General features: G+C 34.9%; 1 protein-coding gene across 2 annotated transcripts in view; it reads right to left on the bottom strand.

The window, feature by feature from the left end:
* The window catches only part of VRK1 (vaccinia related kinase 1), an 85,707-nt gene that overhangs the window by 10,290 nt on the left and 55,340 nt on the right, over positions 1-20,077 (bottom strand). For both annotated transcript variants that reach the window (XM_025392687.1, XM_025392688.1), the window contains exons 6-11: positions 18,756-18,864; positions 18,530-18,622; positions 16,340-16,472; positions 15,431-15,551; positions 15,090-15,148; positions 10,977-11,155 (exon numbers count right to left, since the gene is read on the bottom strand). In XM_025392687.1, coding sequence (XP_025248472.1) covers positions 10,977-11,155; positions 15,090-15,148; positions 15,431-15,551; positions 16,340-16,472; positions 18,530-18,622; positions 18,756-18,864 — 694 coding nt within the window. The remainder of the gene's footprint in view (positions 1-10,976; positions 11,156-15,089; positions 15,149-15,430; positions 15,552-16,339; positions 16,473-18,529; positions 18,623-18,755; positions 18,865-20,077) is intronic.

Genomic DNA, 20,077 nt, shown 5'->3' with positions numbered 1-20,077 from the left:
TTTAGTCATCTACTCTGGAGACAGGAAGTACAACTCAAGCAATTTTGCTAATTATTATTAACAGGTCTGAAGGAACGAGGTTAGCAAAATAATATGATTAAATATATGGCAGACAAAGTTTGGAATATCTATGTTCTTCACTAGTTCAAGCTATCCCACCCTTACTTACAAAACCATGAAAAATTAAGAATTTACTGTAACTATCCAAAAATAGCACACCAAAAATTGCAGGTAATTTATATGAATGTGCCAGAAAATACTGATACAATCGTAGACTTTGTCAGAATAAATGGGGGAAAAAAACTATCTGGTTGGCTATCAGGGTTGATTGCTCCATGCGCAACACATTTTTTTCAGCAAAAGCACTGCTTTCATAAAGTCAGCATAATTTGTCTATTCACTTATTTTAGAGCACATGTATGTCCCTTCAGCTTGGCTTACTACCGAACTAGGGAAAGCTGCCTTCAAGCTCTACTGTCACCCTTTCTCCTAGAAAAAACACTCAGCAGACAAGCTGTGGAACAAGCTAACCCTTGATTACATGATCTACAGGAGGACTACATGCTTCAGAACTTTCATCAAAATGTCGCACAATAACAGCAAGCACAACCTAGAAAAATCTCCCCATGACACTTTTGAAAACAGTAAATTCAACTTCCAACTTGTTGGCAGCAATGGCTTTTCATGATCCTAACATCATTCATATTACAAGGAGATCATGAAACTTTAATATGATCAAACATATAGTCACTTAACAAGATGAAAGCTGTTTCCAGAGATTCAATGAACTACAGTCTAGAACACTAATATGTCAGTGTATTCTATTCTGGATTAAAGTCAACGCGACACCACTTCACTCATGCTTTCCTTTGACGGTTCCATGACATGCACCATTAAGGTCGAAAACTTTTGGCAAAGTTAAGATGTTTCAAAAGTACAATTTATGGGTAAAGGCAAATGAGTGGCCAGGTCATGCTTTGCCTTTAACATTTTATGCCTAAAATCACTAGGATGCCTTGACCTTTCTGTATAAATGCATAATAATAATGATTTCATGGCCCTGAACAAGTCACCTAGCCTCTTCTGAGTTTTAGTCCCATCATTTATGAACAAATGAATTTCACAGGCATGCTGCAAAAGTTATAAAAAATAATTTAAAAGTCCTGAAAGAATATAGAAACTACATAAATGCTCAGTGATAACCTAAAATTTAAAGGGTCAATATCCTATTACCTGTACTGAGCACAATCAAGTCTTCTGAGGAATTCTCAATAATTAAAAATGTAAGATTTTAAAAACTACTTAATATAATACTATAAACTAAGGAGGCTAATCTTTATAAATACATCAATGAAAACCAAAACCTATATATATATACTGGTGGGGAGTTAACTAATCTCAAGGCAACACATGAACAAGTGTATTACAGAACAAACTGGGCTACATTAGAGTTACTATTAAAAACATACTACCTGATCTTCCCTTAATAAACTTATGTCCACAAAACACCTAATTCCTAAACACACAGGAAGAAAATAGCAGACACAGAATTCTCTGGTGGTAAGGAATCCTCTGCTCTACGTCAACTACCTATTATCCTTTAGTATCAATTATTTAGCTTAAGAAAAAAAAGGTTAACTACAAACTGATTAATTTGACTTATATGTTCTTAATAAAAGTTATGGAGCTACATTTTACTTATTTTAAAATTTTGTTTATATTCTGCCTTAACAAAATGGAGTTACATTTTAGTCTTCATTTCACAGTAATTAACATCTTGTCTTTCACTGCAAAATCAACTTTTACCAATTCATACTCATTCACTATTCCAAACAATCTATTTTAACACACATACTAAGTGAAATATAACCGAGTCTTCATTCACACGTGCCTAATAACCTGTTTAATAAACTGAACTTTTAAAGATATAAGATCTTAGTTTATTAGAAGGTTCAAATGAAAATGTTCCATGTTATTTTCTTATCATCAATAAACTAGAAAGATGGGAAAAGTTAAATAGCGGATGAAATAACAGCATTAACAATAATATTGTAGTTAACATTTACTGGTCACTTGCTATGTGCCTGCCACTGTTCTAAGCACTTTATATCTTTTAATTCTCACAACAATCTTATAAGCAAGACAGATAACATTCTTATTTCAACAGAGAGAATTTTTTTAAAAAATTCATCCATTATTAAAAAGAAATGCACACAGGCCCGGCATGGTGGTTCATGCCTGTAATCCCAGCACTTAGGGAGGCGGACGATCACCTGAGGTCAGGAGTTTGAGATCAGCCTGACCAACACGGAGAAACCCTGTCTCTACTAAAAATACAAAATTAGCCAGGCGTTGTGGTGCATGCCTGTAATCCCAGCTACTTGGGAGGCTGAGGCTGGAGAATTGCTTGAACTCGGAGGTTGCAGTGAGTCAAGATGGTCCCACTGCACTTCAGCCTGGGCAACAAGAGCAAAACTCTGTCTCTCAAAAACAAACGAACAAACAAACAAAACAAAACAAAAAACAAAACAAAACAAAAAAACATGCACAGAAATGTTTAACATTTCCAAAGAACTGGTCATTATATCAGAAAAATAAATCTAATAGTATCCTTTGAGATCTCAATTTTGGGTACTTCTTGTAAGCATGTCCTTTCATTACTTCAAGAAATTCTTCTGGGCACCATTCAAGACATTTATATGATACCAAATTTCCTTCTGTATCACTTATAGTAAGGTACTTACATATACAGAGATCAAAAAATAGTAAGTGTGCATCACTGCCCACATGCAAAAGCTGGTCATGGGGTTGACAGATGCTACAATGCAAAGTCTAAAATGCCCGATATTTGCTATGCCTATTTGCAAAAGGGCTGTTTTCTGCATAGAGCCTATTCAGACACGCAAATTTTAATATGCAGTGGTTCTTAACTATGTCTGCACAATGAAATCACCCTACGAAATTTTTTTAAAATCCTGACGGTCCCACCCTTACAGCTTTTGATTTACTTGGTCTAGGGTACAGCCCAGATAGTGGGATACTTAAAAGCTCCCAGGCAAATCTATTATAATATGCAACTAAGGATGCCACCCACAGCCTCACAAGCACCTCCATTAAAATGATCTGAGGTACTTGTGTGTTAATGGACCCTCCCAGACCAGAAAAAGAAACTGGAGAAGCAGGGAGTCCTGGCACCCAAAAAACAAGCTATCTGGTCACAAATTTCACTCATTTCTGAAATCACTGGAAGTAGATGTCTGTAATGAAAATTCTATTAAACTAACAGGAAAACAGGTATTACAACTTGGACTGAGGTATACACTATTAAAATCAGTCAAACAACAACAAAAAAAATGACTAGACAATAAACATTGAAAAAAATCTAAGCAATATCACAGAACCAAAACAGAAAGACATTAAACTCAAAAAGAACAATCCCTCTGCCAAAACAGTTAATATAAAAAAGTCTCATAATTACTATTCTCAAAGGATTTAAGAGGCTATCTTACCAATAAAACAAGAATATGCTGGCATATTAAAAAAAGAACTAGTACCCCTAAAATATGACCAAAAAACAAAACAGATGTAACAAATGAGCAACAAGAAGCCCACAGATCTATACAGAACAGTGTTAAGGACAGAAAATGAACATGTGATCGAAGAGTTAGGAGACATGGAGAAAAGAAGCCAGCTTCCAGAGTTCCCAGATTCATGTGGTAGGAGTTCCAGAGGGACAGAATAGAGAAGGGAAGAAAAGGAAATCCTCACATACACAGAAAATAAATTTTCCAAGTGTTTAATACAGGCATTAAGCCTTTAGATGAAAAAGGTCCACCAAATACCAAGAAAGAAAACCAAACAAAGTGTAAGAACAAACCAGAACACACACACACTTGTGCACAGATACCTGCAGAATGCCAGGACAAAGAGAAAGGCAAGAAGCTTTAAAGCAAGAGTGGAAAAAACAGAAATCTAGTAAAAAACAAACATCAGGAAAATCAGATGTTAGAAGGCAAAAAAGCAATGTCTTCTATTAAAAACTATATAGCCACATTAGTTTTCAACTAGGGAAAGACAGATATTTTTGGACTTCTCAAGGTTTACAAGTTTATCATTCAGAAGCTTTCTTTAAAAAAAAATTTAGCATATACTCTGAAACATAAAGCCAAGAGAAAGGACATGGATAACAAACAAAAAACACAAAATATGTTAGACTCATGATGAACTCTAAATAATAATACATACTATACAAATGACACAAAAAACTACAACTAAAAATTCCAGATGATTGTAGTGTGAGAGATGGTTTGTGGAGGGCTCAGAGGGTAAAAGTAAAAACAAGCTCTGTTTACTCTTGTGAGAAAAGGATATAAATTCTAATTAACTCTAAATGTTCACACACATAAACAAATTAAAATGTGTTAAAAAATGAGTGGAGACATTTTGGAGGTTAAGATTTCACAACTTCCCTCCACCTAAAATCTGAAGTAATGAACCCAAAATAACAATTAAGAAGTATTTCAGCAGCAAACAGAAGCAGCATAGCTTCGCAGCATAGCCTTTGAAAAGTGACGACCATGAAGTCTGTCAGACACTTCAGGAATGTGAGCAAACATCATTCTGAAATTTTTCACCAGTAGTCTCCAATTTAGAAGATGTAAGTCAGGCAGCTTGGGGGAGAAAAGACTTCAGCCCGTTGAAAAGAGGAAACCCTCCCTACTCCCACAGTGACTCCCCAAAAGCAGGACCTGCAATTTTGTTTCTTCCCCGGCTGGGAAGAAACCTGGAGAAAGAGGGTAGAATAATAAAAATCACTAATTATCTTCAACTGTAAACAGGGGACTACCACAACCAGTGAGAAAAGAGAACATAAATAAGAAACATAAAGAACTAAAGCCATGGAGAAGAGATCGCCAATATAGTCTTTCTTTCACTGTGGATTCACTAAGAACATCCCAAATTAATAAACTCACATTTTTGCTTCTTCTGGGTAGGCAGAGAACGGAAGCAAATACTGGAAAATGACTGATAAATTTGGCCTATGGCTCACCAGACCCCACCCCCAAACATGTATTCATAGGCAAAGAAAATGAATTGACAATATATCAAGCCCTAAAATCCAAACTATAAAGAATAACATTCTCAAAGATGGGAAAGTCAAAGATTCACAAATACAATAATCTAGTAAATTCAAATAAAGCTATCCTTATCCAATGTGAAAAAGATAGAATAAGCATGCCAACAAAGAATACCAGGAGACAAGAAAAGAAACTGAAAAAGAAGCTCATAACATGCAAAAGATAGCTGAAGACTCTACCTCTGAAAGAAAACAGTCCTCCCCCAAGGAAGAAAATTTTATAAAATGCATCAGAGGCTTAAAAAAAGGCTTAAAAAATAGATTAAAAAATACTTTTTTAAAAAAATAGAGTAAATGATTTTTTAAAAGACAAAAAGATAGCAAGGAAACCGCACAGCTAAACAAAACAATCATTATAGAACGTATATATATTAGGAATAGTAAAAAACAGAGCAAACATTGCTGACAACCAGATGACATAAAGGACTTTGTATAATCACAGATAATCCAATAAAAAAAAACAGAATAAGAATTAAGCAGTTAGAAGAAAATAGACATGGATGTTGTATATTATCTCTACAGACACAGAAAACTACAAACACGACTGAGATAAATGGAAGAACATCTGAGTAACTATAGGTGCCTACTATGTCTATGGAAGAGAAGATGTCAGTTCCTTCCAAATTGCTCTATAGAGTAAACGCAATTTTAGTCAAAATCCCGGAAGTATTTATAAGGAAACTAATAAGCCAATTCTAAAATTTATATGTAAATTCAAAGAGCCAAGAAGAGCAAAGACAATGCTAAAGAAATGGAAGTTGGAGAATATATGCTATCAGATAGCATTATGAAGCCAATAGTTCAAACAATGTGGCACTGGCACAAAGATGGACAAGCAGGCCAATGGTACAGAATAGGGTATCTAGAAAAAGACTCAAATACCTATGGTTACCACTGCAATGCTGTAAGGACAGGATCGTCTTTTCTTTTTTTTTTTTTTTTTTTTTGAGACGGAGTCTCGCTCTGTCACCCAGGCCAGAGTGCTGTGGCCGGATCTCAGCTCACTGCAAGCTCCGCTTCCCGGGTTCACGCCATTCTCCTGCCTCAGCCTCCCGAGTAGCTGGGACTATAGGGGCCTGCCACCTCGCCTGGCTAGTTTTTTTGTATTTTTTAGTAGAGATGGGGTTTCACCATGTTAGCCAGGATGGTCTCCATCTCCTGACCTCGTGATCCACCCGTCTCGGCCTCCCAAAGTGCTGGGATTACAGGCTTGAGCCACCACGCCCGGCAAGATCGTCTTTTCAACAAATGGTTTACATCAACTAGATATCAAAAGAAGAAAAACAAATACTGACTCACACCATGCACAAAATCAATTTCTGTTAAACTGCAGACTTAAATGTGATGGATAGGATAAAATTTCTTGAAAATAACGTATCTTCATGATCCTAAGTAGACAAAATATTCCTTAATAGAATATAAAAAGCACTAACCATAAACAAAAAGACTGATAAACTGAGTTTCATTAAAATGAAGAGATTCCATTCATCAAAAGATACCATATTAAGAGTAAAAAGATTAAACACCAACTGGAAGATAATATGTGTAACACATACATTGCATACATACAAAGTATTCAACTCTGGCAAATCAAAAGAAAGCTGACAACCCCAACCTTTTTTTTTTTTTTTTTTTTTTTTTTTTAATAAAGATTTGAAATGTACTTCACCAAAAACAGGATTATCAAGGCTGGCAGGCATACAAAAATGTTTCAAATCAGTATTTTTCAAGGAGATTAAGTTAAAACCATAAACAAATCAGTGCACATCCACCAAAATAGCTGAAATTAAATATAATGCAATAGCTAGTGTCAGTGAGCTACTGGAACTCCCCTATGCTACTGATAAGAATTAAACTGAGAGAGCAGCTTTGGAAAATTGACTGGCATATCTACAAACCCTCAACATAAGTAAGCCTTATGCTGCAGCAACCCCAGTATGTACAGACCCAATCTCAAATAAATGTATATGCTTCCCCCCAAAAATTAAAATAACGTTCTTAACAGCATTATCACAACTGCCAAAAACTGGAACAATCTGAAAGTCCATCAATAAATTATGGTATAGTCATATGGGATACTACATAGCAATGAAAAACAAATTTTTGTTACGTGCAACAGCATGGAAATTCAGAGATACAATTAAATGAAATAAACAAAAGAGTATGTAATATATGATACCATTACTATAATTTCCCCAAATATGGCAAAACTAATTCTGGCAATGATTCATATCTTGATCTGGGTGATGTTTAAGTGAATATTGTGTAAAAGTGTACTTATTCATGCACTTTTCTATACATATGTAACAACTTCACTTAACAATTTAGGGCGAAAAAGTCCACTTGACAAAATTCAGCTAAATGAGAAGTTGAAAATAAAGAACTCAATAACAGACCTAAAGAAAAAAATTGTTAGCAAATGCTGACTCTACTTAACTACAGTACTATGATCAAACCATTAGAAAACAGGAATGTACCAACTTCAACAATCTAAATTTATATAATTACAATACAGTTTATCTTTATTACTGTATCAGGCTAAAACAGTTAGATAGATTTTCACCAAATTTAGAGAGTACGTTCAGGGCAACCTTACTGAAACTACAGACTACATGGTGTAAAGGCTGTATGAGGTCAATCCCCTCGGAAAGAAAGGAAGAAAGCTGTCCACCAGAGCAGCTGCAGGCTACTGATTTGCAATGGAAGGGCTTTGCTCTTATTCAACTCTTTGTACCCTGCTCCAGGCTAAGTGCCAGCAAGGGTTTATTTAACAATGGTTAAATAAGAGAAACTCTAGAAAGACCAATTAGCATAATGCAGCCAGAAAAATAAAATTAAAAAATTAGGAGGTAAAATAGAGAAGGAAAGAAAGGTATGTGAATATCATTCATAGGGAGCAACAATATAGGCTGTCTGAAAATGAAAAAATAAAATACAAATTGCAAGGCCATGATCTAGACCTTACTCAACGACTTTCCAGGGATGAGATTCCAGTCAACAACCCTTTTTGTTGACTTAGGCAGGCAACTTAAAACTCTAAAATAGTTCATGGAGGTGTTAATGTCCTTTTAACTTGCTGAGCTCTTTCCAGTAAATTAAGCTGTTCTTAACCCAGATGGAACAAGAAGAATTCGTTAAGGATGGGATCACATGTCACTGATCTTCGTAGCCCTAGAGACCTAGCCTAGATCAGGTACATAAATTAGACCTTTTACATAATTGTTGAATGTTAACTTATGAGTATACACTGAATCCAGTAACTGTTGCACTGTACTGCCAGATTCTAAAAACTGAAAATGTTTAGTTCTAATCAACAATAAAAATATTTGACTTTGTACTTTTTAAGGGCAGATATATACTTGATCTCTCTGTTCTCCTTCAGGATTATGTCATCCCAAAATTCTACGCTTTAAATAAAGCTCCTTGATTATTAAGCAGAAAACATTTCCAAGTGGGCAAATTCATGTTTCACTCTAGTTTCCAAATATACTGCACCATAATCAAGCATGGCTGCAAAAAAAATAGACAAGAAACCTTGCTTCATTCCACTGTTCATCAATTCCTGTAAGTTTTTACCAAAAAGAGTATCTCTTAGGAACCTAAAGACAAACATATATTAAACTGATTAAACCTATCCCTTTCCAAAACAGATCTCAGTCTGATACTCACACAGAAAATACACTTTACACTTTTAAAAATTATGACAAAGGAAAAGAGAGGAAACAAATGTACTAATTATAAAAATCAACAAAGTAGTAGAATTAGGCATTATATGTTTAGTTTTGAGCCTCCTGACATCCAGAGCAAAAAAAGACATGTGGGTTATAGATCTTGCTGCAAAACAGAAGCAGCAAGCTAGTTTCTCAAAGGAGAAAGCTTTTCATTGTAGGGAGCCCCCAACTTCTCATCCAGCAGAGCTCTGCTTTTATCTGTTTTCAATGAAAGCATTTACAATTTATATGAAGAAAATGTTCTGCAGTTTAAAAGAAAAGCAAAGCTTGAAAAAAACTGGTCTGGTCCAATCCTTTCACTTTACAAAAAAAAAAAAAGCCAACAAAATTAATAACTCACTTCAGTTAAAACATGGCTATCGAGCAGCTCATGATCTTACCTAACTTCATCTTAACTTTTATTAATTTCCTTTTAATACAGACAACAATCCTGTGTCAGCAATGAGTGTACAAAAAGCAGTAAACTAATGAAGTAAACCTCCTAATAGTTCAACTTGTTCAACTCAGTATTCTTTTTTTTTCCCTAAATGAAGCTTTATACATGTCAGGGATGATCCAACAGGAAATTTCCAGCCTTCTGAACCATCCAAGGACACAACAGAATTATAAGGTCACAGATGTTAGCTCTGCAGCAGACTGACCTACTCAGCTGTAAAGTCAGCCAACCTGCAGAAACTAAATTTTCTCCAGCACGTAGGTCCAAACAACAGGGATTTGCAAAGGAAGGTAGGGGCGGGGGCAGGGGGATGGGGGTTGGGACGGGGGAGGTGGTTGCTCTGGACAAGTTCTCACATAACAGCAGAGATCTTTACTTCTCAATCAACAAAACAAAATTTTAGAGAAAAACACTATACAAGCTCGCTATAAATATTAACGCAGAGAAATCTATCCTGAGCAATAAGAAACACTCTGCTTGTTTATGCATGTATGCGAAAAGTAAGTTTACTACAATACCTTACTAAAAAATTCCACTCAGGCTTCCATTTTACCCTCTTCATTTCAAACATGGATGCAGCGTTCAGCATACTTGTTGACCACAAAACTGGAGCAGATGTAATTAAGACAAAACTTATCAAAGAAAAAAAAGTGTATGTAGATGCATGTATATAATTTCAGATTCTATGATGAAATTACAGAGACCTGCTATTTGGCACAGAAAGTCAAATTTTTGGTACAATTTCAAAATTCCTATCTCCTTTGTTAAGTGAAATGATAAAAACTTTTAAATATGCTGCTTCTGATTTTAAAGAGAGAAAATTCTGTTTTAACCCTTTTTGTCAGTTCGGAATATGAGATTTCCAAAGAAATCTATTAGAATTTGTAAAGTTAATGACAGTAAAAATAGTTAATAATGTAAAAAAATTTTTTCTTCTAAAAGTTGTTTTCCTTCCTCATATAAAAATAGCTAACACATTGTATTAAATAATTTCAGATTATAAGGGAAATCAGTAAGTTTATCAATAAGTTAATTACCAAAAATAACCAATAGCAAATCAGTAAGTTAATGCCTACCTGTAAAATCTAAAGTGATGCCAGAAGTTCTTTACATGCTTGTATAATACTTCTATCATAAAGTTCATTATTTAACATTTCTCTCCAAACAATTAATGCCCTTATATGCTGATACAAGCTTTATATAATGATATTTCCTCACAGAGCAAAATAATGTTCAAATGGTAAAATGTACCACACCAACAAACAAGGAAATTTTCAAATAGTAATTTTTCAAATACCCGTTTTCGACTGGTAAAACTATGACCATATCCACAAATAAGAAACAACCCAGACAGTATGAACCCTAAGGGGTGACTTGGGAGAAAAGAACATATAAATTATGAATTCAGTGCACCATCAAAATTTCTCTGTCAGGTATCAGTATTTCAAGTTAAAATCATTTCAGAAATTTAGTAACTTGCTACCAAACATAAGAAATATATAAATAACTATTTTTCTACAACCCTCTACACATTGTTCTGTATTATAAAAAGTTTGCCTTAATTGCCATGCAATCTGTTCTTTTTCTTCATTGAACTACTGCTATACTTTCTTATAGTATTTGTTGCAATTATAAACACAAGACCAAAGAATAATTTGATAACAAAATTCACCTTTGTTATTGTTTTTGCTTTCAAACCTCCATTCTCCACAACACTGAGGTCCAATTTTCCATCATCCTTACTTCCTATAGCTTTTAGTCCTTGCAAAAGAATATCACGTAAATTTTGATAAAGAGGTTTTTCAGTGTAGTCTAGTAATTTCACTGTTTCCATGTATTTGGCAATTTCACCTAAAAGAATAACACAATCATTTTATAACTTTCAATCACAAATCTAAGATATTTCGCTCTTACCTCTAAAAAAACAATTCATGGTTATAGTAAAGTTAGAATGCAAACACACATCTTGTTAAGATACCTATTTTTTTCAATCACTTCAATGAAAAGTATGCTTTTGAACTCAGAAATTGTCAGATAACTGAAATTAAAAAAGTATTTTGAGATATAATATAAAACACACTTTTGTAATTGTAAGAAACAAGGCAGAACTTAAAATTTAAATATTCATAAAAATAACTATTTTAGTATTAAAGTTATAATACAAAGGGATCTAAAGATTATGAAAGTAAAATGTCCTTAAATACAATGAATATCACAGCCAATTTGTTTTTGCCATCAAAGCCATTAGCTCTATAGCAGATAGAGAAATAAAACACACCAAAAAGAGGTCAAAGAAAGAAGGAAGAAATAAGGTCTGGCTTTCCTATAAAAGAGAAAAATCAGCTTCCAAATGATAAAGGTTTACCGTACACTTAGACAGAACCACACCATAAAAAAGAAATCCTACTAGTCAAGATCAACACTTCTCAACATTAAAAATCCATTTTTGAGCTAATGACTCACACACAGACCTTTCCCCCAACCTCCAGACTTGTATATCTACCATTCATATATTGGTCCTTGGATGTGTAAATATCACCATTAATTCCAACAAACCCACATCTAAACTCTTGACCTATCCCTAAAACTTGAGGTTTTCTCTGTCTCAGTTACTGAGAATTTCATCCTTCTAGCTCCTCAAGCTAAAATCTGAGTTAGTCATCCTTGAATCATTTCCTCTCACACCAGTCCTTCAAGAGATCTTATCAGTTCTATACACACACACACACACACGCACGTGCACACACACATTCATTAACTCAAATATTTATTAAGCACTTCCTATGTGCCAGGCACTATTCCTAAATACTTGGAATATACCGAGAAAAAAACAGACAACAGTACGTAACTTCCAATTTCTTCATCTGATAAAGGAGATGTACAAAAAAAAACTAAAACAATTATCACCATATATGATAAAACATTGAAAATGCTCCCCCTGGGAGAGAACAATGTCCATTTTTGCCATGTCCCTTCAGTATAATAGAATAGTTATGTGTACTTTTAGCTAATACAATAAGAAAATAAATAGAAGGCATAAAGAGTGGAACAGAAGATGTAAATCAGACTTTAGTCACAAACAACATAATACTACATGTGGAAAATCCTACAGAATCTACAAATAACTAGTAGAACTAGTACATAAATGTAGCAAGGTCATAAGATGCAAGGTAAATATATAAAAATCTATCCTATTTCTATAGACTAGCAAAAAGCAATTGGAAAATAAACTATTTAGAAAAGACTTAAAATAGCATCAAATGCTTCGCAACAAATACAATGAAAGATGAGCAAGATTTTCCTAAAGAAGACTATAAAACACAGTTGAGAGAAATTGAGACAGACCAAATTTAATAAAAGATATACCATACAAGTGGACTGGAAAACTCAACAGTATAAAGATGTCAGTGCTCCCCAAATTGGTCTACAGAGTCAAATTCAATCCCAAGGTTCCAGCAAACTTGGGGGCGGGTGAGTGTGTGTGTAACTGACAAGGTGATTCTAAAATTTAAATAGAAATGCAAAGGGCAAAGAATAGCAAACTAGCAAAGTCTAGTTAAAGAAAAGCAGTGCTAAAGAATTTCAACTACCAGATACCAAGCTTAAAATAAAGCTACAGTAACTAAGACAGCGTGGTCCAAGAATAGGCAAAAAGAACAATTGAAAAAAGAGAGTCCAGAAACAGATGCACAGATCCACAAATCCACACTTGATTGATGACAAATATGACAACAAAGGAAAAGAATGGTCTTTTCATGGAAGGTTGCTGGGTCGACTAGATATAAATATGGGGATAGGAAAGATACATGACCCCTCCTCAAATAATACCCAAAAATCAACTGCAGGTAGACTATACATCTGTATGTATAATTGGCAAGCTGCAACTGCCAAAAATTAGAGATGAACTAAGAGCAGAATAAATAATGGTATGTAACTACAGTAGAATACCTTATAGAAATGATAATGAAGAAACTACTGTTAAACATATACAATAATAGGGCCAAGTGCAGTGGCTCATGCCTACAATTCCAATACTGGGAGTCTGAGGTAGGAGGACTGCTTGAGCCCAGGAATTCAAGACTAGCCTGGGCAACATAGTGAGATCACATCTCTACAAAAAAAATTTTTTTAATTAGCCAGGTGTGGTGGCGTGTGCCTGTAGTCCCAGCTACTTCAGAGACTGAGGTGGGAAGATCTCTTAAGCTCAGGAGGTCAAGGCTGCAATGAGCTGTGACTGTGCCACTGCGCTCTAGCCTGGGCAACAGAGTGAGACCCCATCTCAAAAAACCATAACAACAACAATAACAAAAAAAAACCATGCGATAATGGGGATGAATTTCACAAATACATTACTGAGTGAAAGAAAAGGACACTAACAGAAGTAAACCATAATTTCATGAGGACAGGGATTTTTACCTATTTCATTCACTGTATTATTCCATTTCTATAAATTTTAAACACAAATATTTGGTACTGGAAATTAAGGTAAGTGACTCATTCGGCCACGAGGGAGAGGCTACTGATCGCTATGAGGTCCAAGGCATAATTCTGAGAAATCCACATTGTATTTATTGATATGGGGAGTAGGCTGCAATTTTAAATAGCATAAGGTCAGGGTAGATAGACCTTCCTGAAAAGGAGACAACTGAGCAAAGGCTTAGAAAGACTTCTGAATATATGCAAACTGACCAATTGTCACTCTTTGGCTGCTACTTCTCTTGCACGGGTTACTGCAGTGGCCTCTTAACCTGCTTTCTGCCTAGGCCCATCCTTGCTCCTTTGGCAGTCCATCCCTACGCCAGAAGCAGGAGACCTTTCCCCTCAGGATAAACAGTTCATATCACTCTTCTAATCCAAACCTTACACTCTTCCTTGAAGTAAAAGCCAAAGCCCTCATGATTACCTATAAAAACAGTCCTCACATCTCCTGGGCACTAGTGTCCCTTCTGCCTAGAACTCTCTTCCCCAGACTTCTACAGAGCTCACTCCCTCCCTCACCTCCTTCCTACAACTGCTCAAATATCACCTCCTAAGTGAGGCTGTCCCTGGACAGCCTACTTAAAATTACAGTCCTCCTCGCTACTTTACTACCCACCCCAACTCCATCCCCCTAATTCTATACCCTGTTTTCTTCTAGTTCCACAGTACTAACCAGGGGAACATACAAATTTTGCTCATGTGTTTACTATCTAACTCCTCCAACTAGAATGTTAGCTTCATGAGGGCAGGGATATTTGTTTTGTTCCCTGATGTACCCCCAGTCCCTGGTGCACAATAAAGCCTCAATACTTACTAGCTTAATGGATGAATGAAATTTGCTTCCTTTGCTAAAAGCACTGAATAAAATTGAATAAGGCTCAAGTATTCATTTAACAAACCATCTAATATCCTTTTTTTTTTTTTTTTGAGACAGAGTCTCGCTCCGTCACCCAGGCTGGAGTGCAATGGTGCGATCTCAGCTCACTGCAACCTCTGCCTCCTGGGTTCAAGTGATTCTCCTGCCTCAGCCTCCTGAGCAGCTGGGACTACAGGTGCATGCCACCACGCGTGGCTAATTTTTGTATTTTTAGCAGAGATGAGGTTTCACCTGTTAGCCAGGATGGTCTCAATCTCCTGGCCTCGTGATCCACCCACCTCAGCATCCCAAAGTGCTGGGATTACAGGAGTGAGCCACCATGCCTGGTCACCACCTAACATCTTACATTAAGGGCTATTCCATGGATACCATGCCTTTTTATCCCCAGAAAACAAAATCCCTATTAACACTGAAGAAGTGTTTTCCTACCTGGTTTGTTTTTCTCAGGAAAACATTTGTCCATCAAACTTGCAATATTTTCTCTATATCTGTTAAAAATTAAAGAATGAGTCACTGTTTGAAGCTTGATGTCATGTTATTAATATGAAATAAAAATACATAGCACATTAAGCAATATTGTGCTACATCCTAAATATGCTTACAGACATTTTTCTAAATTAAACAAAGGACCAAGGAACCTTACTGTTTAACAAGTACTTTCTTATTTCTATATCAGTATCAGTTGAAACTATAGTTCCTGTCAAGAAACTGTGACTAAAAACATTTGGCTTATCATGATTTTGCTAGAAATAACTTAAGTTTTCCTTTACCTAATTTTGGAATCTCTAACATATTTAGGATCTTTCAAATTATCCTCCCAAGGAAGATGGCCAGTAAGCCATTGGATCATGCAATAACCAAGTATTTCCAAATCACCACGTCTTGATGGGGCTACAAATGCAAGAGAAGAACATTAGGTAGACTGAAATAATTTTTAATATATAATTTAAAGTATATATAAAGTAATAAGGTAAAACAAGTCAACTCCACAGTCTGTTTTCCATCATAAAATTTTGACTGCATTTCACCTAGGTATTGGACAGTATAAAAGAAATAGCTTACCTCCCAATTTACTTCCAATTAATAATTTCTACTTTAAAACTCAAACTGGTAAATTTTAGGGTTTCAAGCAGAGACTGTTACTCTAGAAATAAAACAATGATAGACTCAATACTGCCTTTGGAAAACTTGAAGATATTCTTAAAATTTTTATATGCTATTAAGAGGCCCAGAGAACTGGGTGTTTGAGTTCTTCCACAGCTTTGAGCACAGAAGAAATGACTGCTGAGGAAATAAACTAACTTAACAGGTAGTAAAATAAAAGTGAGCTGTTACAAAGTTGTAGATACATAAGAAACTTGAGAAAAAATACAAAAACAAACAAACACTCCAATTAAACTAAATAAAACCAAAAAGAAATCCTCATTGCAGTTGAATGAACCACTACCACCTTCTTGGTTATCTTTGAAGGTTGCAAGGAAAAGGCAAGAGAGAAGAACACAAATGGCCCTGGAATACAATTGTAGGAGTCTCACCTCTGCCTTCTTTCCTCATGCCCCTGTGCCTCTTCAATTCTTATTTATGTATCTATTTATTTATTTATGCATAATTAAGAACTATGTAGGAATCTGGGTGAAAACATTAGCAGTCTATTTCTCACTCAAGTACTACTGACATACCCACACCATTGTGTGCATCGATGCTCGTGAATTCAATAGTGCCATCATGACATCTTTTGGGGTCTTCTTTGTATTCTTTATGAACTCCTTCTGGGCAGTACCGATAAGCAAGGCCATAATCTACCAAGTACACCTATAAATTTCCAAGCACCAATACAAACTAAAGTCAAAATCACTGCACAAATACCCCTTTAAAGCATAGAAACAAAATACTGTCATCTGAAGGTGGGTTCATCTACAAGGTCATTCCATAACACTCCAAACAATGTAGATCCAAAATGCAAACAACAGCAAATACTTAATTCTGAAAGGCTTTTTATTTTTAATAAAAATGCTAAATGACCACACAGCTATAGTGTAACCACTTGACTTTATATACTTTTTTAAGATAAGTATATGTTATACTTGTAATTAATCTTGTCTCTTCAATTTGAATGAAAATTATACATTTTATACTTTATCTTACAGACTCTAAAATTGAGCACAGAGCAAACCATCAATACTTGTTGCGATACAACTGCTACTTCCCACACAGAAAAGCACACCCAGTAGAAGACTGCTAATGATGTTGACACAGGATATGTTAGTTACCTTCTATTCCTCTGTTTCTTCACTTGTAAAATAATCAAATCTCAATTTACTTTATAAAAATATTTCATACATCATAATAATGATCTAAAGAACTGTTAGATCAGGCTCTTACCTATATTTAAATACTATATTCTAAAGCCAAGTCTTCATGATTAAAAGTAAATTTTAATATTATATACATACTTATTCATAGGCATATACATGTGGGTCTGATTAGCATACAAAGCTAATAAACTTGGCTTTCTTCTATTTCATAGCCACACATTACATCTCTAATTCTGAGTAAATGTCACAAATGCATGCATCTGGGCACAAGAGGAAACTGAAGCAAAAATATGTAGCTAGATCTAGCACATACATCTAACACTGGAAAAATAATCCCATCCAAAGCATATGTCTGAAGGATAACAGAGCTGCAAAAATATTTCCATATAAACAAAGGCAGCATGTTTTAGTCACCTGCAAAGTGATATAAGTTGTATTTTATTATACTGTACAAGTCCAGCCTATTTCAATTAATGGAACCCTTATTGTTCAGGTTGTTAGCTGCATTTTCTTTGTTCTTGGCCTAGAAACATCTAAAAAGAAATGGCTAGAAACAGCGGAGATGAATTTGATGATTGCCTTTTTAAGACTTCTCCATTAGCACACTGTATTAACAGTATAGTAACTTTCTTCTTTTATACTTATATAGATTCCCTTATATCCACCATAACTGACATTGGAGGAAGGGAAGCAAACATGAGACAACAGAAAAAGAAAAGGGACCCAAAGGAAAAAGGAAAAACTAAGCAAAGGTAAAGGTACATTTGAGAGAAAGAATGAAGTACAGAGTACTGACAAATAATTATAACAATCAAAGCACCCAAACACACTTAAAATGTTTAAATCTTCCTTTTTATTTAAGATCAAGAAAGAAGTGAGAACATACATTAAGTATGAATGTCAACTAAACCTTACTTTCACCGAAATCACAGAAACAGCTATACAGGAAAATAGTATAGATCCCTCTACTTCAACTAAACTCACCTAAATAAAGGTATAATAACATTAGCTTTTCTCCTTTCATTAGAAAGTAAAAATTACAAGGGAATGTAATAAGCAAAAAAAAAAAAATGCACATTTGAATTCCAAACACTAAGGGTATACAAATTTAGACAGCTAAGATATTTCTGTAAACCAATTGATTTGAATAATCAACATGTTAAAGACCAAATTTTCCAAGTAATAGAACACTTACATTTGATGGATTTCTTGAACAAAGGAATAAAAAAAGTGACAAAGCAGACAGGCAAACATAATTCATTGGTGTACTATATAATTTTAAGCTTCCACCCCTAAATAGCTATTTGAAATTCATTTTGTATCACAAGCACTTCTTCTGAATCTTATTTAGGGCAAAATAGCCAACTTGATAAAGTGCCAACAAATCACATCAAAAATGTAGAATGTTAACTAGATCAAAGTGTCAAGAAGAAATATTATTACCAAATCTACTTCAAAAAGTAAAACTTCTACATAGGTTCAAAAGTTCAAAGCAACCATATTTATTTTCTAACAACACGTTTTAAATAGTAGAAATTAAAGTTATAAAACTACCTGGTCAGGATTCTTGTAGCTCAGAAGAAGATTTGAGGCCTTGATATCTCCATGCACATACTCATGCTCGTGAATATATTCCAGAATATCCAGCTATGAAAATACATACAGAATAAGTTAATGCAGTACCTAACACCAGCCAGCAGAGGACCAAGCTTCAACATAAACTAGCCTTTACTGTACTAAAAACAATTTTTTAAAAACAAGAAGAATATAGCTCACATACAATTCTTAAGCTTAGCTGCAAGACAGTTTTCCGAGAAAACCTTTTGGCATTTGCTTCATATATTTTCTGAAGGTCACTCCCAAAGCGATCCATTATCATAAACCTATAACTGAAGACAAATATGAAAAGCCAATGAACAAAATACAATTCAAGAAAACCAACTTTGCAATGAGTACTCTCAAAGTAATCTTTTCAAGACAATGTTTAGTAAATACGTTTTTTTAAAAAAAGAAATACAAACATTTGCAACAATTTCTCCCAACTAGAAATCTCAAGAGTTCAGAGTGCTTTCAGGTCCTGCTTTTTACCTGGAGGGCCTCTTCCTGGTCTCAGCTAGTTTTAGGAGACTATTCAATTTAAGATAATGCTCACAGAGAGAACCCAACAGGTTTATTCACAGTAAAAATAAAACAAGCTAAATAAAAATGACAGCATTGATTTTTCTCATAGTTAAAATTAATTAATGTTTCTGGATATCAGCTTCCTTCCTGTGACTGTTTCTCTGTATTTTTAAGGTATATTCAGCAGTAACAACATTCTGCTAAAATCAAGATTCTTGTCAGATGCTTTAACAAGAGCCAGATTCAATACCATTGTTTAAATGGCGCAGAAGGATTGTACATTAAACACTCAATGGCCAAGATTTGGGGAAAAACAAATATCCTGGAAAAATGTGAAGATAATTGGTTTGGCCGTAAAGCAGCTATGTCACCTTGGCTGAGTCACATTACTTCCTTGGGCCTCAATTTCCACAGAAGTAAAATGAGAGAGTAGGGACTCACCCTTTCTAAGGTCACTTCCAGCACCCAAAACTCAGATTCAATAATCATGTTGTATTTCAGTATGTACAGAAAAGCATCACCTATTTGCAATAACACTGCTCAGCTTCTGCTCTGAGGACCACTTTTACCTTCAACAGTTTTCCAGATTCTAATTTGTCTGGTGAAATCATTCAGTAAATCAATAAAAACCAAAACCACACTCAGAATGTTTCAGGACATCTCCAACAAGGAAGATTATGACTCATCAACACTCTAACATCTAGCATTTACTGAACACCTGGTATAAGCACAGCACTACTGTAAGTACTTAAAATGTTATTAATGCATTTAAACCTCACATCACTCTATAAGGTAGGTAATTCCTATCATCCCCATTTTACAGCAGAAGAAAACTGATAATTTGTACTCTAGTATGTGGCAAAATCATGCTTTTAACCACTGCACTACATATACTGAAATAAATGTCAGTAGGATACAAAAACCCCATTTATATGTTGTAGGCTTCTATGATAACAATATGACAAGTTCAATAGGGAAGGA

Source organism: Theropithecus gelada, chromosome 7b, assembly GCF_003255815.1.
Source record: "Theropithecus gelada isolate Dixy chromosome 7b, Tgel_1.0, whole genome shotgun sequence".
Lineage (NCBI taxonomy): Eukaryota > Metazoa > Chordata > Mammalia > Primates > Cercopithecidae > Theropithecus > Theropithecus gelada.
The sequence above is the reverse complement of the archived record's forward strand: the minus strand, read 5'-3'. Positions and strand labels throughout refer to the sequence as shown.